The 23,610-nt window shown below is 32.6% G+C and overlaps 1 protein-coding gene across 1 annotated transcript; it reads right to left on the minus strand.

Annotated features, from left to right (window-relative positions):
• Positions 1–3,665: 3,665 nt before the first annotated feature.
• Positions 3,666–17,954, minus strand: LOC118739137 (galactosylgalactosylxylosylprotein 3-beta-glucuronosyltransferase P-like). The gene is made up of 6 exons (XM_036470302.1): positions 17,611–17,954; positions 14,516–15,262; positions 8,660–8,846; positions 8,174–8,328; positions 4,635–4,925; positions 3,666–4,549 (listed from the first exon to the last, which is right to left on the minus strand). Exons 1-6 carry the CDS (start codon positions 17,857–17,859, stop codon positions 4,436–4,438), a joined length of 1,743 nt encoding a protein of 580 aa, XP_036326195.1. The 5' UTR covers positions 17,860–17,954; the 3' UTR covers positions 3,666–4,435.
• Between the last annotated feature and the right edge of the window lie 5,656 nt (positions 17,955–23,610).

The raw sequence follows: 23,610 nt of genomic DNA on the forward strand, positions 1-23,610 counted from the left end.
TAAAGAAAATAAAAATATAAAAAAATAAAACTAAAAAAAGAACAAAGAGGTGCAAAGTAAGTTGCCTCTACGTGGTGCGCCTTGGAAACGATTGAAACCGGCTAAAAACTTACATAAACTTATATTTTCACATAATATATATACACACATTTACTCACACATACATTGTTGAATATTTAATGCACAAGGATGTTTTTCTCTTTCGCAAAAGTTGGTCCTATCATAACTATGTAAAATGTGGATATCTTTAAAACAGGAGCAGCTAGGATTTCAATTCAAAGGGATTCTTAACCTAAAAATATCAACAAATACATCCCTGCTTTCAGTTTTTGTCGACATTTTTATGCAACCTATCTTAGCTTCCTGCCCACCGTGTATAAAATACATGGAAAACTTTGAGCGCTTTGAGCACTCCCTAAATATTTTTTGATTTCAAAATAAAAAATGGGGGTATATTTTTTTCGATATAGATCAATCCTAGGGTGTGCCGGCATTAAAACTCCGACTTTATTTTTTTGGACCACTCTAGTGCCTATAGGCAAATATATTAGTACGGTAAACGAAAAATGAAATTAAAAAAAAAAAAAACTGCTGATCAAAAGATGATTGTACCTAAAAGCTAGTGACTGTACCTAATATACTTTTAAGTCATCAAACGTCGGAAAAACGTACATTTGTACCTACTTTTGCATCCCCTGTAACGTCGTTTGAGGGTCGAAAACGCTCTGAAACAAGATTCGATTTTTCTACATATGAATAAAGGGTTCATAATTCGAATTTAAACGTATAGAGATGTTCGCATATTTAAAATCGATGTAAACCTTTCAATTTCTTCATGGCCTATTTCATGGACATATTGTAACATTTTATACCTAAAAAAATGGTGGCAGTCGTTTTTATGTCATAAAATAATTTTTCTCATTGAGATTAAAAGCGCGTAGCTCCCGGGATTCTTCTAAACAAACTGACACCGTTGATACACCAGAGACCAAATAAGAGTGAAGCCAGTGGCATTCTTCAGTTAAACGCGTATCAAATAAAAACAAAGTGACAAAACAAATTTCTTCTGTAAGCATTCCCTTCACATATAAATCTATGCTGAATTTTAGCCATGCCACGGTTGATTCTTTTATTTGGCCACAATAGGCAATGGCCTTCCAAAATAGAATGTCCTCGGCAGTGTAAAATGGAGGAAAAAAATCCGCTGTATGTAAGTCGCGACGTACATTTTGCAGCATACGAATTAACTAATCAAATTAATTTTGTTTCAGCAATTTTACTCGTTCTTTTGCGGTGTCGTTCTAGAGTTCTTAGTTCCCTGTCCAAAAGATTCCAAATATTTTCTAGAATTATTGGCACCCTTATCGTGAACGCCGACCAGAAGTAGTTAAACGACTATTAGGCTAATATCGATTGCCGATGGTATTGTCAGTGTCGATTTCTCTTTCAAGTAACGACAACGAAGGGTTTTCAATCGCTCGTCCTTCTACATACAGCTATTTCTCTATCGCTTAAGTTAGCAGAGCAAAAGTGATGCAAAAAAGTGGAATAAAAAACGAACTCTATTTAATTATTTAAATTCGTTGCATTTAAGTTTAAATATCCTTGGCACGTTATGCATAGTATAAATGGTGAGGCTCCTTTTAAGGGGCAGTGTTCCCCGTCGCGTGTGTCCCGTGAGTGCAACTTTTATACTATGCCATGTATTCCACTTCCACTTATTTGAAAAAAAAAAGAAACCTCTTTGCCTTTCATTTCTTTTCTTCGCTGTTCAATGAATGTAGCTTTGGGTAAACGGAAATTTTGAAAAATCTGTTAAAATCGATGTTTTAGTAAATTCCTTAAATACATTCAGTAGCGGTCAAAAATGGATGAATGGTGTTTCGTTTTAAATATTTTCAATGTTTTTCAAGTTAAAATTTTTTTCCATATTTTTTTTTAAAAATATGGTTTATGCTTTAACAAAAACTTTATAAATCACTCTTTCAAACTTTATACAGAAAACTTCCGCAATTTTTTTTTATCTAAATTTCGAACTTTTCAATCATAATTTTTAGAAATTTTTTGAGTATGCAGTTAACAAGCTTATCCAATGTTAGTAAACTAAGTGCAAGTTTTGAGCGGCTAAAGAATCGCATTGATTTTTAATAACTTTTTTCTGCTGATGATTTTTACGGTTTTTCATATAAATGGCGAAAATTAGGCAAACTGACGTTGACGCCGTAAAAAAAATATTAAAAATCAATGCGATTTTTCTAGCCGTACTTATTTTACGAGAGTTTTTTTTTCTATAAATTCTTGTTAAAAGGCTCGAAATTTAGATACCAATTTTTCGAATTTTTCAAATACTTTATAAAGTTTGAAACTGTGATTTATATAATTTTTGTTAAATCATGAAAAAATTTAGCTTGAAAAACACTGTAAATATTAAAAACGAAACACCCTTCATAAATATTTGACCGCCACTGTAGTATATAAAACTCACATAAATTTGCTCTTCCAACTCCAATGGATTAGTTGAATCTCTCAACTTCCTCCTTGCTTTTGCTAACTCCATTAATTTAGCAGCTTCAACTTCATCCTCATCATCAGTAAACCACAGGTCAATACTATCAATTTGTATTAGGTTTTTGCTTAAAGCAATTATTTTGAAATTATTTAAATTATTTTGAAATTAATCCAATTATTTTTAAACTAATGCAAATCAAACAAATTACAAATGCAAAAATCAAAGACCCAAACAGCGATCAGCTTTGCTGACCATTCACAATAGAGCAAATTTTTGTCAATGAAAATTTGTAATACAAAAATAAAATATAATCGACTCAATCGAGTGAAGTCTATTTAACTACCAGTCGACATTCGCAATAGGGGTGTGAATCTTTCATTAGTATAGTCAGAACGTTTAAAGTACAAAACCGCGTATGTGAGGTTTCATATATTATTTTCTAGTAAAAACACTCATATTTCAAAATGGTTCTGTTTTGCTTGTGTGAGCAAAACCAATTTTTGGCAAAAATCTCAGTTACGCGTTTTTGCAGAAGGACGATGCGCGTTTATGTACTTTAAACGCCGATTTGCCTTTTATCGTTCATGTGACACATTCTATTTACCTGAATCTCTCTTTTGGTCAATACTCAGGTCGGTGTTAAGTCGTTTAAGGCTACGGTTACTATGTCGTCGAACAAATACGTATTTTCTAATGAGAGTGCTTTTTTTTGGCAGCGAATTCTTCGCTAAAAAAAACGCATGATACTATCAGAGCAACAGAGCAATTTGAGCGTTCGAATGAGATTGATTATCTCGCGCGTTCGGACATTCAATTTCGAGTTTTTAAGGATATTGATGAGTTGGTTGGTATTGGATTCGATAACACAAGTACCGCCAGAGATATTTCTCAGCAGAAGTGTGATATGGAAAAAAAAACTATGACAGATAATTTTAGTCGGCGTCGTCCTTATGTATATATGTATGTATTTAAGACTTATTAAGTATTTTATATAATCCTCTATTTTTTGTGCCATGGAACACTTCCATTTTATAAACAAGCAAAAAAAAAAAACGTGAAATTCTCAAATATTACTCAAAAATTATAACATAAAATCTTTTATTTTATAGGAAAATTAAATATATTTTAAAAACAATACAATTTGTACTAAGCTAACTAACGGTGCTTAAACAACGAAACACAAATTTCAATGAAAAATTATTTAAACAATTTTGCCTTAGACCTTGTATATCCTTATAAAATGTTTAGTTTCTTACAAAATACTTGGGAAATTTGAGCTCTAATGAGTTTGGAGGAGACTACTCGATACAAACTTAAGGCTAATAATAATAGCTTAAAATATATAAATATGTATATGTATGCACATGAGCATGAAAATCCAAGAAAATTATTGCTAACAAATGGCTCACAACTAAGTTTTAGGTATCCTAATAAATCGATTACTCCCTGACAGGCTAATCATTGCGATTGCGCTCTCCTTCTGCGCTAAACTCATTTAAATATAATGACTAAATATGCTTTGGTGGTATAACATCAATTGATACATACAAATACTCTCTTATAACAAATTGCATGTAAAAAATACTTGTGTGTATGTACAACTTTAAAGCGCCTAACTAATATTATTGCTAATACATAATTTATGCCTTTTTTGTGCTCACTCTTTTTCTTTTATAAAATCGCACTTTCCGAAATCTGTTGAAATTTTCGCATTCTTATTAAATAATATTGTTTTATATAAATTTTTACAGGACATGCAGCATAGAAGTGCAGCATAAAGCTTTCTCTCCTATTTGAAAGCGATTAGTTAGGCTTACAATTTTGCTGCTTTACAAAAGCATCTCTGCCACACGCCACGATTGCGCCAACTTGCGGCAGCTTAGCTTACATTACACCCGCTTACTTATGTTCAGTTTTGATGATAAGTTACGTACGCACTAAAACTTTATCCAGCCTGGCTAAATTCGTATCGCCATACAATGTCACATTCAACGCTGTAGCATTTGCATTCTTTTTTGTTTGTGTATGCCATGTGAGAATCTGTAAGCAATACAATTTTTTATTTAATAAAAGCTACTTAACTACTTAAGAAAAAAACTACTTTCATGTATACATTCAAAATTACCTCCGTGCAATTAGATGCCAACAGCTCGATATCCGCCAAATTTAGTGGCGCTAAACTTTTCAGGAAACCATCCTCTTCATAGCCCGGTTTGAAAGGCATTTTTGCTGCTGGCCGCTCATGCAAGAAATTCACGCTAACCGCAAATCCAGCCATATCGACAGGATATTTACGTCCACCTATCCAACCATCGTAGAAACCAGTGATCTTGCCATCGCGTATAATGGGACTACTCACGCCATACTTGGTGACCAGACCCACAGGCCACATTGAAACCTTTTTCGTGTAGCGCATCTGTGAAAAGAAAGAAAGAAAGTAAATGTGTGATGAATACAAATAGTGTAACAACAAGTAACAACAAAGTATACAGTCCAAGTAGTATACAATGCAGAATACGACCATAGAAGATGAATTTATAAATACATATAGCTTGCAGAATCACTTATCTATGGGCATAAAAATGTTCCAAAACATTTTTGGCAGTGACGCTGGAGTGACAGTCCTTAAGCAAATATAAGTCTGGGTCATTCCGGTATTGTCTTTTTAAACGTCGTCACTTTTCGATAGAAAAAATTACACTGAAGACGGCACAATGCCGAAACTGATTTGTGTCTAAATAAAACTTGACAAGGGATGACGGATATTCGTTCCAAAATATATCATCTTCTCACCCTGATGGGGAAATCAACCTGCAGAAGCAATTATTTATGGACGCTCTTAAACATAGTTAATAGTTAATACCCATAAGGCAAGAAACAGTTCAGCCGAGCTGTGTCTGCTATAATTTTCTCCTACGAAGTAGGTCATCTTATAGGCTATTTCTCAGCCCATCTTTGCGGAGTTGGCAAACAAAAGATGGGCTTCAGAAGCAACCTGTAGAGCATCACATAATTTTGGCTCAGACTCGATAGAGGAAAGTCCTATATTTATTTGGTACATCCCAAACTCGGGATGGTTGCTGTGCAGCTTTGTCGAAATTTAGGCGGTATTACAAGATCAGATTCTTTATTATGTAGAGAATGGCCAGCGTCTCCATGCTTTCTGCTACAGCTTCCCTTATAAGATGAAAATTTATAGCAAAAAATAATGAGCCAGTATAAATTTCAGTGCCTCCTCCACTTCTTTTCTTTATTTTCTTTGGAAACGCTCCTTTTTATTTGCTTTCCGAATTTAGGGTTAGTTAAGAGAAGTTCTTCTAATAAAACTTCCAAAGCGAATTCTTTTTTTTAATAGCTCTATCTGAAAACGTTTATTAAGAAGTGCTTTTCAAATTGCCGACTGGTTGCTTATATAAAATCATCAGGCAGTCCGAAGAACATTCATTGGAGAGTGCATCACTAATCGATCTTTGGAGGAAAAGTGGCTACCGCCAACTTGTTTTAATTGAAGTAAATATTCTAGCTTTCTAAAAATGCCTCAATTCATAAAATTATAAACTAAATTCCGAAATCACCGCCTACTGCCTGGTTAGCTTAACATATGGCTACTTCTTTCCTACTCTTCTGCCTGCAGAGGAGTTCTAGACCCGGCCAAAGAAGACGCAGGACTTTCTCAGTTGAGATATCTAAAGATTTGTTTAGACATAGTTAGTACCCGTACACATATCCGCCCAGACACCCGCTGTCCTCTCCATTATAAGATTAGAACAAGGAGCACCGGGTTATCTTTTAAGTTGTCGTATGGGCACTCAACGATCTTTGAAAGCTTAAGTTCTAAATCTGAAAAATATGACCGGTGCTTACTGATGCTAATTGGGAACAGATTTTTTCCTGCACATATCCCTTCAAGGTGTGAGCGACGGAAAGGAAGCCACTGAGAGAGAGGTCTAGTAAACATGTTCAGGGTTGGGTCGAAGTTGGACAAACAAGATAGAGGAGCGCTTGTTAGAAACTTTTCAAAAAACTCAAACTCATGCCCAGACTTCTGGATCGTGTTTCAAGCAGAGGTTGCCGCGATAAAGAAGGCAGCCTAATACCAATGAGAGAAGCTAGCCACGGCCAAATCAGGGTTTTTGGATTTCTTGTTGTCAAAGCTGCATAGGCAATGCCTCAGCTATCTCTGTCGGTAGCCACGCAACCAGAGCACAGCGAAACTGATGGTGACTTCAAGACTGATGAAGTTGGACCCTCGAAGTTATCTAACTTTGCGCTCAACCTGCAACATTTCAAGGTTATTTCGGCTGGTGGTGGACTGTAGGGAGCTTCTCAAACAACCTAACGTTAATTCGTTATGACTACAGGAGTTTTGACAGATGTACCGAACCGAGAAAACGGGTCCTTTAGAGAACCGACCGGTCTGGTCCTTACAAGAACCGAAAAACGGTTCTAACGGAACCGAAACTCGATTCTAAGAGAATCGAAAAACAGTTCTGGAAGAACCGAAACTAGATTCCAAAAGAACCGAAAAAACGTTCCAATGGACCGATATTCGCATCCAAAAGAACCGAAAACGGTTCTGGAAGAAATGGAAATTTATTTCAGAGTAATTTAAAAAGAAAGCGTGGTAATAAGTAAAGAACTGAAAACCATTCCAAAATAAAGGAAAACGGATCCTACAGAAGAACATTACACTATGGGCAAAAAATTTATCGTTTCAGCATAAAGTCTAAATATGAAGATATGTATTATAGAGTTCTGAGTTGACCTATCAAATTTTGTTCGGTTCGGAAAATTTGCCATATAGCCGCCATAAACCCGATCTGACGGATCAACTCGTTGTTTTTGATGCTACAGACTTGAAATTTACTTTGTTTACATAATATTAAGTTCTGAGTTGACCTACAAAATTTGTTCCTTTGAATTTAGTGTTTAAATTTAATTAAATGTATTTTATTTTTATAAATTTTCTATAACGCAAATATCAACTAAGGCATGAATGAACATAATATATTTACTTAGTTTCTTTACTTTACTTTATAACAAAAATATAAAAAGAAATTGAATTTTTGTAAAACCTTTTTAAAATCTTTTGTTCTTTCCGTTACCACTTTATTGAGGACCGGAGCAGCTTCTATAAGTACTCGGAGCCACACATCACTGATAGGAACTCATTCGGTATGCTTTAGAAGCATCGTCTCCGACCTCAATGGGCGCGGAGGTTTGGAGGACGATGAAGTGAAATAAGCTCAGCACTTTCCTCTCAGCTGCCTTGCTTTGTTTAGCTAAAGTTAAAACAATTCCCAGAAGCATTATGAGCCCTCAAAATATATTTTTATTCTGAATTTGTGCGACAAAGACTTCCTCAGCAAGATTTGTGCTCAATATTTTATATCCCACGACTATTTAGAACGATTTTACGCAAAGTCTTTCAAGTTCAAGTCTCAGTACAGCCGAGTTCCAAGAGAGCGGGTTAAAAACAGATTTGTATCAGATAATTTCTCTGAAAGCCCTTCATACAACAGCGAGTGAATAAACTTTTTGGATGCCTAAAACTCTAGATGAAAAACACTCGTGGTACAATATTCAGGCGATAAAATTGAATTGAATTGGTCAAAGTCTAACAAAAAAAAAACGGCTTCATCATCTGCTCTATGCATAACTCACCTGCTCAAAAATGGAGATGTCATAAGTGTTGTCATCATCGGCGAAATAGAGGACGCCACTAGTCGCATTCGCGCGTATATAGTCCAAGCCACGATTGCGATTCGAAACACCACGTGGCTTAGTCTTTTTTGTTTTATACTGCTCCGGCATGGGTGCTGAAAAAGTTAAAAAGAAAAATCAGTGATGAAAACAAAAATAAAATTCTATAGAATCAAATTGGAGAACATTAATGGAGATGCTGTCGCTGGGGCGATGCCAAAGGCAAAACATTTGCCACAATCAGCGCAACAGCGGCGACGACGTTTCGTATGATGCCGCAGTGACCGTGAAAATGTAGGCAAATAAATCAAGTGCGGCCAAAAAGGAAAAATAATAATTGCATAAAAATGCGACAAAGAACGAATGGGTGTAAATATATATATACTTAAGCACTTTATGTGCATATGTGTATGAGTACTTAGATATCTGTAAGTGAATTTTACTCACCCAAAAAATATTCATAAGGCACACCAATGCGATTAAGCGTCTGCAACACCAGCGGCGATGTTCGATTCGCATCCTCTATGACGAGCCACAATAAATTCGGCACATGCTTCAAGGTATAGCCGAGCCGCGTCAATTCCGCCAATTGTTCGGCGCGTTTGTAGGTTGGCGTAACGATGTAGAGTGGTGGCTGTTGTAGGAAAACGAAAGGCGAAAAAAAGTTGCTTAAGTGCTTTTCATATTTCATATGCATGGAAAAGTATGTATGTTTGTATAACATTTTTTATTTGCGTTTATGTGTTAGTAAGCTAAATATACAAATTTTTCGCCGCCAATAGTCCTACTGAAGGTTAGTGGTTGGTTAGTTAGTGACTCGTATAAATTTTGCAACATTTTTTGATTGAAAATTATGCAAATTAGTTGAGCCGCTATAAAAGCAAGCAGCGCGCAATAAAATGGCAAAGTGTAAGAAAAACATTTTGTCTAAAGAAAGAAAAAGTAAAATAAAAGTAGTATAATAAAAAAAAAAATTTTGCAAATTATGAAGTAAAGAAAGTAAAAGAAAGCACGCCTACATACATATAAACTATTTTGGCGAAGCGTAAAAGCAAAAAAAAAAAAAAAATGTGGGATCACTGACAAACGTAAAAAAAAAATTTTGTTAAGATTTGGAAAAGCAAATATTTTTCCATCCCACGATTGTTGCTAACAATTCACACCAAATTTTAATCTGACCCAGCCTTAAAACCTGTTTGTTATGATTGGGACAATGGCCAATACTTTGTTCATGGCGCTACCAATTTTCCCCAATTGTTCGGCAAATACCCAACCGTCTGACTTAGTCTAAAAAATAAATGGGAAAAATTATATTTATCTTGGAATATGGGTAAGAAGACACAAATAAAGCTAAAGGGTGTTTTTTTGAGGTTAGATTTTCCGATAGTAATTGAATGTTCACGAATTGGTCAGATCTGGCAACGCTATTATCAATTGTGCTCAGTTAGGTTAGCCATTTAATCAGGAAAATAATAAAGAGAGAATAAACCACACAAGTGGCTTGACGAACGAAGCAAAATTTCCCTTAGCCATTAGCTTAAAACATTTTGCGTTGTGTATGGCGCTGTTTGAAGGTTTGACAAACCAATTGAGGAAAATTTTAGGCATAATTAAAATTTTTTGTTTTTCCGGAAGCCATATTGCCGATTGATCAAGCCGCTTGCGTTGTAAATGGCAAAATCGGCTTATTCGCAAAGCAATTTTCACTAAGTGAGGACGTAGGAGAGAAAAATTGAAAAACACCAAATTTTTTTACAAAGAGAACCGGAAGGAAGCAAATAGGTCAATTCTGGCAAAGATAGTGTAAAGTCTTTCGTAAGACAAATGAAATACAGATGGCAAGATAGTTCGAAAGACTTTAGTTGTTCTTAGAAAGTCTTAGAAAATAAGGTCTCTCATTCACCACCTGTGGCGAAGATTTTTTTTTAAATTTTGTTTTATTTTTTAATTTAAATTTCTTTTAGTTTTTAAATAGAAAAATAATTTTTTTTTAATTCCATTTAATTTTAAGAAAAGTATTGCAATATATATTTTCTTTTTGAATTAAAATTTTTTTATATTTAATTTTTTTGAATGTTTTATTTAATTTTTAGGAACTTGTTTAGTTTTGTTCTTTTTGAAATTAAATGTTTTTTCTTTTTTTAATTTTATTTTCCTTTAGTTTTTATTTTTTATTGTTTAAAAAAGAAAATATATTTTTTGTTTCATTTAATATATAGGATCTTGTTTTTTACTTGGTTTGAAAGTAAAAATATACATTTTTTTTCTTAATTTTTAAGTAATATTTTCTCCTTTGTTGTAAAAATTTTTTGTTTTTCTGATTTAATTTCCAGATTTTATTGTTTAAAGCAGAAAAAAAATTATTATTTTTATTTCAATTAATTTTTAAAAATATTTTTTTTTTTCATTGTCATTTTTTAAATTTATTTATTTTTTTATTTATCAATCAAAAGTTGATTTGAAAAGAAAAATATGTATGTTTTTTCCATTTAAATTAATTTTTTAAAAACTCGATAGCAGCTTTCAAGATAGTTGCCAGAATTGACAATTGGCTTCCAAAGACTGTGGTGAGTTGAAACCCAGTTGCCAGACTTGCTGCGTAAGAGTGTCTGTTTGAACGGGTCATGCGAAATTAAAAAAGTAGGTTTGCCAAGGCGCTTCATTTCGTCTGGGAATATGTGAAGCCATTAGTTTATGCTAACAATTTTGAGTGAATTTGACGAGAACATTCTGTGAACCATTGACGAGATATGACCCCCAGTGCTTGCAAATCTGACTTCGAGCCAGTAACGGCGCCCACATACCCCAAATAATATTCAAACACTAATGGCATACAATCATCTTTTTAATAAAGTCAATTTTCAGTTTAAATTATGTAAGCTCACCATTTTATTTCAATCCAAAGTGCAACAGTACTTGAAAAAACATCCTTTATTCCTTTCTCAAAATTATCATAGTTATAAGCTTACTACATTTGTTTGCTTTCTATTAGTCTGGTATTTACTTAGTCTTAACAATTATTCCTTCATAAATAACAAATGTTAATATGTTTTAAAACGATTTCGCTTATTTATTTTAGATATATATACCCTTGCGTTCAGCTGATTAAGTTAAGTGGCATTTTCACCGGTTTGGGTTATTTATCTTTCGTCTATTAATGTTTATAATTTTTTTTTAATAAAAGCCTGGCAATTACTAACCAGCACCACGTAAATCCACATTTTGAACTTCGTAGAAAAATTATAAAAATTCAACAAACTTTAACAATTACATCCAAAAATTTTAAACTTTTCATTAAAAAAATTTGGAAAAATTATAGGTAATTGCATACCCATTAAATTTTAGTAGGTTAATATTTTTTTATATTTTTTGGTTTTTTGCTGACGGTGCTAGGCATTATAATAGAAGTAATTGTCGAGCATACTTTATAAGGGAGAAAATGCATAACACCGTCAGCCAAAAAAATTATTAAAAATGAAAGTGATTTTCTTGGGCCTTGAGACTTGCACTTTAACCTAAGAGACAAAGGAAAAATAACCAAAACTGATCAAAATGTCACTTAACTTAATCAGCTGACCACAAGTGTATGTATGTATTGTTTAAGCTAAACTAATTCAATAAACAATTTCCGAAATGCAGTGCACATGCAATCCATGTTGAATGTCGCTACGTTTGTACAACTGCATTTAACTACATACGTAAATACCTACATATGTAAATATGTTAGTATGTATTTACATGCATTCAATGTATACCCATATCTGTGCATGCTTATGTAAACAAATACATATGTACATATTCCAAGTGCAATTTGCAAATACGCAATTTTCAAATTAGGCGCATGCAAATTGGAAATTACACGTATGAATGTAAATCATTCTTTGGCTCAACTATTTAGCTTTCATACTAACTATGCAGCAATCAAAGATCGTGTGCACTTGTGACTACTTACTGACATACTAGTACATACTTACATATATGCATACCTACATACATTCATTTGCACAAAATTTTTGCACTTGATTGCACTTGCTATGCATTTTTTTTGTATTTGTCTATTCAAGTAACTATTCCGTGTATTAATAGTTACCTATTAGTTGTATGCACGTCTGAATGTACATATGTATGTACATACGTAGGTATTTATTTAGTTGCTTTTTATGTTAAGGTTTAGCAAATTATGACAGTGACATTCACAAGCAATTTCACACTTAAATAAGCAAAGTATAACAATTGCAATTGTTATTAAATTTACTTAGAATATTTTGAATATGAAAATCTTGACCCAAATTCTTAGGAGCATGTGTATACATCAGACCGTATGACAAGCAAACAAAAAAAGTTCGCTGTGCACCACTGTCTTAAGTTTTATGCAACGCAATTTGGAAACAAATTTATTGTCTGAAGCGTTTGGGTGATAAAAACTTCCTTACCGCGACATTTTTGTTTAAAATTTAAATTTTGCTTACAAGTGCATCTGGATGCTCTAGGAACATTTCTGAATCAAAAAGAAGAACAATTTGAAAAACAAAACAGCGCTTAATCAAAAATTTTGTGATTGGCGTTCTATAATTTGAGCGCATCCTGGTTACGTCTATGTTGATCTGATATCATTGAAATTTCTTATTCGATTTTTTTTTTTTTAAACTTCGCTTCTCAGCTTAACGCAGGTATGTTCATCAGACCGTAACAGAAAAAAAGTTCGCCGTGTGCCCCAGAATCTAAAATGTTTTTGCAAGGAAATTCCGAAAAAAGGAATTTTTTTCTTTGGTAGGGCCGCCAGTTTACATTTTTATGCATGACACATCGATCTATGCACCAAATCTTAGTTTTATCATCCAAACGTTTCAGAAAAAAAAATTTGCTTCCAAATAGCATTGCATAAACTTTTTTGTTTGTTTGTAGTACGGTCTATGTATACACATGCTCCTAAGAAATTGGGTCAAGATTTTCATATTCAAGGAATTCTAAGTAAATTTAATAACAATTGCAATTGTTATACTTTGCTTATTTAAGTGTGAAATTGCTTGTGAATGTCACCGTCATAATTTGCTAAACCTTAACATAAAAGGCAAGATATAAGAGGTTTGGAAAAGTTTATTTTTGAGGAGGGCTGCCACCTGTTTGGAAAATTGTATTTAATTATCAAACAAGACAAAAATACTTACAAAAATAGTACAAAAGAGTATTGGCTTAGTAAAAAAGGTTTTTGTGGTTGCAAATTTTTGGTGAATTTTTCAAGAAAGTTTGAAATTTCTATAAAAAATCTAAATTTCTATAAAAAATATAATTAACATTAACACACAAAGGAAAAATAGCCAAAAGTGGTAAAAATGCCGTATCCCTATTATTTTTCACATGACTATATACGTACATATGTATGTGTACCGGCTCCAAATGCAAACTGTTTTTAATTGAAAAATTAAAAAATCTTCATTACCTGCTACAGTTTTTTTAATATGGTTATGAATAGCAAAAGGTTAGAAGCGATTATTTAAAAATTTCTAGCTGTTTCAGAACAAACCTACTATAAGTGATTCATATTTTCCAACTACGAATTTTTTCTTTTACTTAGCTGAGTGCCACGGTTCAAATCGCCGTGACGAAAGGGTGGAAATGTGGTTACCACCGAAATTGCAGCAATAAATTTGTTTGAATTTTCATAAAATTTTCTCATTAAAATGGCTACAAGCGCAAATGCAATTATTCCACCATAAAACACAAATAAATAGTTTAAGCTTTAATTTAACTGCTACTAACAAGGATTCATTACAAGGATTCATTAATTGTATACAGTTTTAAGTATTACGGTTAACAAGTCTTAAAAAATTTAGCGTGGAGTACTCTTGACTACACCGCGTATACGTAACCTGCGAAGTTGCCTGAACCATACTTCTTCATATTACATATGTACATATGTATGTAAGTGTACAACTCCTAATTTTGTTTACGCGTAATTATTAGACAATAAATTTTTCCATATTTTTAAAAAACCACAGCACACAAATTAGTAAATATTTATTTTAAATATGTTAAATACGAAGCATGCAAAAGAGTCGGTGTAACCACTCCACTAAATACATACTACAAAAGAAAAAGCACTAACATTCATGCAAAATACCGCTACCGAGCAACTCAAATAAAGTCAAAGAATAAATCAAAGTAAAAGCTAAAGCTCAAGCAACAGCAAGCAAATGGCAATTAAGAATTATTTTTTGCTTTCTCCATACGGCATGCAAGTTTTTGTTTTTTTTTTGCAAGCGTGGTAGGCGGGGTAATAAAAGAGCAAAAAACGGTATTTACGGGTAATGGATTTGTGCCTTTGGCAAATGTTCCACCAACAGCTGGACGCAGCGAGGAGATTGTATACGCCATAGCCGCCTGCGATGTCTTAGCCGCAGCAACACCCTCAGCAGCAGCAGCAGCAGCAGCAATGCTTTGTGCACGCGCTATAGCTGATGACCGCTTTGCTGTTGTTGTCGTTGTTGTCGTGCCATTCGCATTACTAGTTAGCAGTTGTGCGCGCCTTTTGGAAATGTCAACCACTATATCATTTCGTGTAATCAAATGCCGTTGCTGGCCGACGAGGGAATGAGACGATGCCGCTGCTGCTGCTGCTGCTGCTGCTGCTTTCGATGTAATTGGGGGGCCCACCACAGCTGGGGCTGCTGATAAGGCTAATGATGGGGGTGAGCGTGCTGAGTCTGATGCTGAAGATGAAGATGAGTTTAATGTATGATAACTAAGTGTTGTTGTTTTTGTGGCCTGTAATGGTGATGATAGCGGCGATGCAAGTGCGGCTGCTGTATCCGCTTGTGCAGCCACAACGTTGTGCTCTGTTGCGCGTCGGGTAGTTGTAAAGGTAGTTGCATTTGATTGCTTTTCGCTGATTGATTGTTGCGCTTGTTCGCCTGATGTTTGTAGTTTTTGTTGCTGTATTTGTTGTTGTTGTGGTTGTCGGGCACTAAACAACGACATTGGTGACCATAATAATGAATTATATTTTCTCGCGATAGCAACGGCATCCGCTTCGGGTGAGATATCTTTATTCTGGAAAAATCGAAAGACGGGAATGAATGAACGAATGGATGAATGCAAGTGTGTATACTGGTACGAGTGCATACATATGTATGTGTGTATGTGTGTATGATGTTAGGAAAAGTACGTGTAACAGGGAGTTGAGCTACGGTTGCAGAGGCAGAGAGAGAGAGAGGGGGTAGTGAAAATAAGGAAAAGTACTTAAGTGTGGAAAGTTGATAACGACGGTTTGGAAACAGAAGTAAAGGTACGCTTAATGGAACATTTTATATTGAACTGGTATTTCAAGGTAAGTGGAAGAAAAACGCGATATTGCTAGAAAACTTGATTAACTATCAGAAATTGAGGGGTCAAAAGTGTGCTGATATGGATTAATTAAAGAGTTTTCTACGACATAAGTATTTTTAAGGTAGATGCGCTAAAATTTAAAAAGAATTTATTTCTATTAAAAATTTCTCTCACTAATAATATACACTTCAATTTTGTTTGGAAATATTTCTACTACTTTCCAATGGTGAGGGCTCATTCCTTAAAGGTGCTTTTTTTTGCAAATATTACTTTTGTAAATATGTAATAACAACTCTAGGAACGACTCAATTTATTTCTCAAACGAGTTCTTAAATAAATCAAACAAAATCATTATTTTCTTTTTAATAAAAACATATCGATATTCGCTAAAGAAATTTTGTAAACAAATTTAGTGAAAGTATTAAGGGCCATTAACTTGTGAAGTTAAAAAAAAAACATAAAGGTAATCTTTTATAAGTACTTTTTTAATATATATTAAGAATATCTGTTTTCGCAGACGAATTCAAACATTTTTAAAATTTCGAAAGAAACGATATACATGTTTTTTAATAAAATAAAATTTTCATCGGAATATTTCATACCATTTTTTTTTTGATATTTAATATTATAAATAAAGACCTTTTTTTAAAAATTCAAATTGAATTATCTTATAATATTGTTATTTATTTTTAGTGTACTTTTATTATAATAGTTTTGCTGTTTTTAATTTTTTTCAGTCAAAATAAATTTGTGTAAACATTTTTTTGACATTTAATATTTTGTTCATAGGCAAAAGTAAACTTTTACAAATGAATTTTTTTCTATTAGTTCTTACCAAGAAAAAATTAAAAAAAATAGTTTCTTTTGATATTAAAAGAGTTTATCTATTCAATTTTCTGTATAAATTGTTCTTAACGCGAAAAGTTATTTTAAACTAAATAGAACAAAATTAATAAAAAATGTATTTACAAATATTTTCTAAATAATACACATAACTATTTTTTTTTAAATTATTTTTTAAACATTTTTTTTATCACGCCTTGCAAATTTTTTTGTGATATTTTGATTTCTTTTTCTAAAGAGATTGTAAGGTATGCATATTTGGGACCCTAATCCAGCGTTAGTAGATAATTGAACAATTACTCATAAGGACTCTCTAGCAATGGGTTAAAAATGGGTAGAGTGGGTCCTCGCCGATATATTCGTCAATGTAGCTTTCGATATTATTTTTAAAAATCTTATCGAAATATTTATCGATAAGACAACCCATATACCTAACGATATTAGTTTTGACTTATTTATCAATATCGTTTAAACTATCGATGTATTTATCGAACCCGTTATTATATTTTTTTTCCGAAATCATTAATGAACTTTAATCAGTTTGAACTTAAATTTATTTAATGTCGAAAACCCCAAGGCATTTTTAACCAAAAAAAAAAAAACACAAGAACAAGTGTCAATCTGCTCTGCTCTGTGTCTATCGATATTGGTTTATTTATGAATATTTACTATAATATATTTACTCGTTTATTTAATTATCGATATGGTTTTTGATATTGCTATCGAAACGTGGTAACAAAATATCGTTACTATGTACGAAAAACATTCCAGTGAAATTCTAAGCTTTTTTATAAAGTTTAAATTGAGTTCGAAATTAGAGAAATAAATTCAACAATTTTAAATCTATTTATTAACCCTTTCAGAGCTATATGTATGTATAATTAGAATGAAAAAAATTATTTTCCACTTCGTAGTATATTTTGAGTTAAATTGTAAGAATTTTGTCGTTGATAGTTGAGTTCATAAAAAAAGATTTTCTTTTATAGTATTTTTTGCTTTGTAAAATTCATGAACTCTCCTAAAATTCACAACTAATTTTAGTGGTGGCTAAATTCTTTGGAATATTGGTATTCCACACACTTCACAGGATTAGAAGATTAGTTTTTTTTTTACAATTTTACCGACAGTTATTTTTTATTTCTTTTTATGTTTATGAAATATCGCACATTCACATACATATGTATTTATTGTGGTTTCTTTTTTTACCCTTATTATATTTCCCCACTTACCTTCAAATATTGCTGCGGTTCCGGCTGTCGTGACAAATGATACTGATACAGTACCATATAGATGCAGGTGGTCGCCACAAAAATGGTCAGGTACATTTTTATCGATCTTGCTACCGCCATCTTTTCGTCTCTGAGTGTTACGTGTATGGTGCGTGTGCGTGCGTCAGCAACGGTTGTTGTAGTCGTATTTGTGTTGTTGAAGGGATGTTGTAGTGTAGTGTATGTGTAGCTCAGACGCTTCGACACCATTAATACCAATATGCCGATGTTATTGATTGAGTGCAAATTTATTTCTAATTAAAATTTTAGTGCGTCATTATTTTGGAAGTTAATTAAAAATTGAATTTCATTATTTTTGAAATTATTTAAAATTTTAATTTCCTTGCTTAGAGAGTTTATTTGGTTTGTTAATTTACTTGTGCAATTTACAATACGTAGTTACATAGCTTTTACTATGAACTTATTAAAAAAACTAATTTGTTTGATTTAATTTGTTATTATTATATTTTCGGTAATAATTTTAAATTGTTTAATAAACATTTTTATCAAATTTTATTCTTTTAGTTGTAGTTGTTATTATTGCCATTAGCTGACGTAAATTTTTTGCATTTTATTTTATTAATTTAATTGTTATCGATGGAAGTACTTTAAGCAAATTCTTTAAAGACTTGTTTGCCATACAACTAAGCTTATTTATTTTTTGTTTAAAATTACTGACAATTAGTATTTATTTGCTTTTAATGATTTTTGTATTTGGTATTTGATTTGTTTTAAGAGATTTAAAAAAAAATTATGTTTTGTATTTTAATCACTTATTACTTTTATATTAGTTTCCTATAAATTATATTTTTGTCAGTTTTTATTTAGAAACAAGTTTTGCTTTTTTTCGGTGAATATTTTCTGCAAATTATTTGCTTTCTAAATTTATTTTTTATTGTTTATCTTTGGTATAAGTTATTGTTTATATCTCTCATTGATACAATTATTTTTTATTTATAAAATTATTTATGTTCGTATTTAAGATAAAGTTTTATTAATTTTCAAAAATTTATAAATAGTTTTAATGGTTTTCTTTTTATTATTCTACTTCTCCGGTGCAAGTCTAGCTCAAAGTTCAGTCGAAAAATTATTTATGATTGTGCATTTTATTTACATTTCTTTCTTTTGTTTTTAGTGTGAGTTTTGGATCCTTGGATAAGAGAAGAATGAAATTTTATTATAAATTTTAAACGAAAAATCTTTAAAAAACAGGAACCGAAAATAAGCGTTAAATATCAAGATTTTATTTTTCAGATTATTGCAAAACGCTATTTTTGTTTTTATTCTTCCGATCAAGAATAATCGAGTTTTACAATTTCGATCAAAAATAATCATTAATTCAGGATTTGTTTCTTTTTTTTATCATTTTTAACCGTTATGATGGGGACAGCGTTATGATGTAAAAAAAATCTGAATAACGGTTATACTATGACCGAAAAAAAGGATCAAAACTACCGATAAAAAACTGATCGAAAAAATCATAAAATAATGGTTAAATTTGCTCGGAAAAATATAAATACAATTTAAGCGGTTAAATTATGATTTTTAATATAAAGATCGTAACCGTTACGGTCCCTGTTGAAAAGAGCAACAAATGTACCTGAATTGTTTTATTTGTTTTCAGCAAAGTTCACGAATTTAGATCTGAAAATAAAAGAAAAAGTGTTAGTGATAGCAGAATTGTATGCAGGGTTGCCAATTTGGTAAATTATTACCATTCACCCTGAATTAATTGAAATAGAATCAGCCGTTTAAATCCTTGAATTTGAATAAAAACAAAAAAAAACGCAAATTTTGTTTGAAGAGATTGGTACAAAGTAAATTTACTTAAAACTCAAACTATAAATAAAACGTAATTAAATATGTATTTTTCAAAACCTACTTGTTATGCTAATAAATTTTTTCGTTCCCTAGTCTATTTCTTTATGCATAATTATCTTTTTGGCCAGAATTTTTATAAAGTATGTTTACTGGTTTATAACTGCTTCAGTCGCTGGAAAAACATTATCTTAGTCATTCGCATAATTCATAAAAAGTGACAAATACTCATTCGCGGCACATGTGTTTGCTAAAATTTTGCAAACATTAGAAAATAATCAGCTTGAAAACACCTTCCGGTCAACTATGCCACAATTTATCTCCTCACGTAATGGATTATTTTCACATCAATTATTGCAGTGCAACGCGAAATTTGACAACCACGTCAGACATTTCAATCAAAACAAAAAAAAAAAACTTCATACAAAGCTGATAAATGCCATGTGCTCAATTTTTAACTACTTAAATATCGCACGTATTTGTACAAATTGATAAATGTATAAAATATTAATATTATGCAGCACGCATTTTTTTTATTAGTAGTCAATCTCATTTTCGATACAAGTATCGAAATTTTACCACGTGAAGTTATAGTTTAATGAGGTTTACAATTATGTATATTAGTAATCTACATTAAGTTCTAAGAAAATTCTCTGAAGAAACCATGGGTCTAAAATCAAACCCTAGTGCTCGCCTCTCGACTTGAAAATTTTTTTCCTCTTCTTTCGCTAAAATTATTTTCTTTTTTTGAAATATATTATGTTTTATTATATTATATTATAGTTTACGCAATACAGGTTTTGTTTTGAGACTAATCAAAATAATCAATTATCAAAATAGCAGTTGACCCCAATTTGCATCTCCTCTGATTTGCGTACTTGGGTGAATATTATTTTTAGTGAAATAAATTTTGAGTGTAGAAAAAATATAAAGTGCAAAAGAACTACCTTACTAAACAATTTTATTCAGAAAATTCGATTTCTTTTTGGAAAAACCTATTTTTTTCTAACATTTATTTTTTTGGCAAAGGCGGCCATATAAATTTTCAAGTCGAGGGGCGCGGATTAGGATTTTATTTTATATACATGGTATCTTCGGAGAATTTTCTTAGAATTTTATGTAGTTTACGTTTTTGCTATACGATTTAAAAAAAAAAAATCAACCCGCCCTATTGTATATGCTTAGACATCTGTACCCAGCAAAAAAGAGAACGTGCGGTTAGTCTTTAACCCTTCCAATGGCTGCATTTAAATAAAATTGTATCGAATTCGACTTCACGGCGTGCCATCAGGCAGTAACTAGCCTCTCAGAATCCCAGTGGGTAAAACTCGACATTAAGTAGTCTTCGATTGCAATGGAGTTTAATAAGTCTTTTTTAATAGTTCCTTTCTGAACCTGTTAAATTTGTAATCATAATAAGATGGAACAAAAAAATATTTTTAAACCAGGTCTTAAAGATAAAAGGGAAGGGAAAATATACCTGGATCTTATTCTGAATGTATTAGTGCCGTTTCCATCGATAAGGGAATGGAGAAGGGGCCAAACTGCTGATAAAGAAGCGATCTGTACGGCTGCGATGTAGGGAGAGGAGCTTGGAATCCATCGGTCTCTGTGGTTGGAAAATCATGCCAGCATATTTCAGGCTGAAGCCCTGGGTATCAGGAATGAAAGAGCGGTGATTTATTCAAATAGCCTGCAGCAATCCTAGCTATATCATCTACTCGAACCATTTCTAGATTAGTCAAAGAATGAGAGATGGAACTATGCTCGGTGACTCAGTTAATATCAACTCCCCTTGTATGGCTTCCCGGCCATAGGAACATCCAAGGCAACGAGAGAGCAAACGAATTAGCCAAGGATTAATCGGTAGCGGTGGAACGGTAATACCCTCCTAAATAAATACAAGTAGACATCTATGTTCACTTTATGAAACTGTCAAATGGCTGCCATAAGCCTAAATCCATCGACCAGGACCACTTATCATCCAAATCCACAACGAGGATACAAGTGAATTGGCGTCCATATATTACTTACTAACAGACCCGGCGAACTTCGTCCCGCCCAAAATTTTTATTTTTATGTTGAAACTTTTTCGTTCAACATTTTCAATTCATTGGCACATTCATCTGCTAAGATTATAGTTTGGCGGTCATTTGCCGCTTTAAATAACCTAACGAAAGTGTTATGCCCGTGAAGAAGTTCTTGAAATTCTTTAATTGTGCAGCATTTCATAGAACGGTTAATCTCACAACGAAATAAATTTGAAAAACTTTTTCATCTTCACTTCCTGGCGGCAACAATGATTCTGTTCTGCAGTGAAGCTGTCCTAGAAGCTTTATAGTATAGTTGGTGGCAATTTAAAAATGGGGTTCTACAGAAATGCAATATACATATGCTTATTTCAGACAAAATACCTTAAAAGCTTGAACGCAGAATAGTATTGAAAAATCACATCCATTGGGCTAACCGTAACACAGGAGAGTACGATATACTCAATGGTGCAACAGGTCGATTTAATTTACATTCACGGCACCTTTTCTCACGTGGCTATTTTTAGTAATAACTCGGTTACAGCGCCACTTGGCAGCACTCTTTTGCAATGGTATTGTTCTTACTATTACCAATACATATTTTAAATATTAGCCAAATCGGACCATAAATAAGATTTTTAGTAATAACTCAACTAAAGCGCCAACAGGTGGGTTAAATTTTGAAACTAAACCATCCAGAGACCCACTCGAACACACAAAAAATTTCGGTAAAATCCGGACACCCATTTAGGAGGATTTCACTCAAAAGCACATCTACAGAAGAATTATAAATACATTCAAAGATAGCTAAAAGTCGGTATGTTTGTAGGCCTCACGCCCCCTTTTCAAATAGCCCCATTTTTCCCCGTGAGGGTGGGCTTGATTTCATATACATACATATCTCCATAAGAAGTTCCAACACTGTACCATAAACACTTTCAGAGATATGCAGTATAAAAATTCGGTTTGTATGGGATGTGCCACGCCCCCCTTTTTCAATAGCTCCAACTTTTCTTCATGAGTATGCGATTGATTTTATATATCTCCACACCAAGCTCCATTACTCTACCATGAACCACTTTCAGAGATACGTAGTATGAGAAATTCGGTTTGTATGTTAGATGGCACGTTCCCTTTTCCAATAGCTCAAATTTATCTTCATGAGGTTGCGATTGATTTAATATATCGCCATACCAAGTTGCAGTATTCTACCATTAACAGTTTCAGAGATATGCAGTATGAAAAATTCGGTTTGTATGGGAGGTGCCACGCCCCCTTTATATGTCGAATTTTTTATAGCCTAAAACCATACTTGGGACGCGTGCGGTAAGTGGCTGAAATTTCAAAGAATTCGGTTCAGCCGTTCTCATGCTTTGCGAACACAAATAAAACGGCCTTCAAAATATACATATATTAGTATAGATATAAGAGTGGCTTTCTTATCAGCAAATAATGAGTCATAGTGCAAAATTTACAAATAAATCTACAACAATTTATCTCAAGAAGCAGCGGGAGGAAGTTTAATAAAAAATGCATACAGGTAAAATCGACCAAAACCAGCAAAGAAAACAAATAGTTAAAAAACTGAATAAATTTTAATCAATATTAACCAATTTCTTTACGACCATCAACCAGCAAAGAAACCAAATAGTTAAAAAGCTGAAGAAATTTTAATTAATATCAACCAATTCCTTTACGACTAGTTAGCACTAACATTCAAAGTTTTTATGCATACTTGGTTTTATAATATTTAGATAAGAATATGTTTAACAATATCGATTATAGGTTTTTTTCGATGCCCACACAAGCGGCAAATGGTTTTATCTTTAGATAATTTGATATGCTCTAATTTTCATACCTTTGAAATATTGAGTCATTAAGTCATTAACCCTCGTATTTAATTGATTACAGCGCTAGGATTATTTTTTTTTGCAAAACGTCTAATTTTTATAAATACACCCCGTCATTTCAATTAGACGTTATCAGCAAATGGAATAGCAGCATATTATCAAATTCTAAAACCATATTTGGCATAATAAAATTTGGGTTTGAGGAACAATTTTTGTTAATAGTTGACTGATTGGCCTTTATTGCTTCATGGCTCAACATTTTT

This window comes from Rhagoletis pomonella, unplaced genomic scaffold, assembly GCF_013731165.1.
Source record: "Rhagoletis pomonella isolate Grant_MI unplaced genomic scaffold, Rhpom_1.0 Rhpom_scaffold_00005, whole genome shotgun sequence".
In the NCBI taxonomy this organism is placed as follows: Eukaryota; Metazoa; Arthropoda; class Insecta; order Diptera; family Tephritidae; genus Rhagoletis; species Rhagoletis pomonella.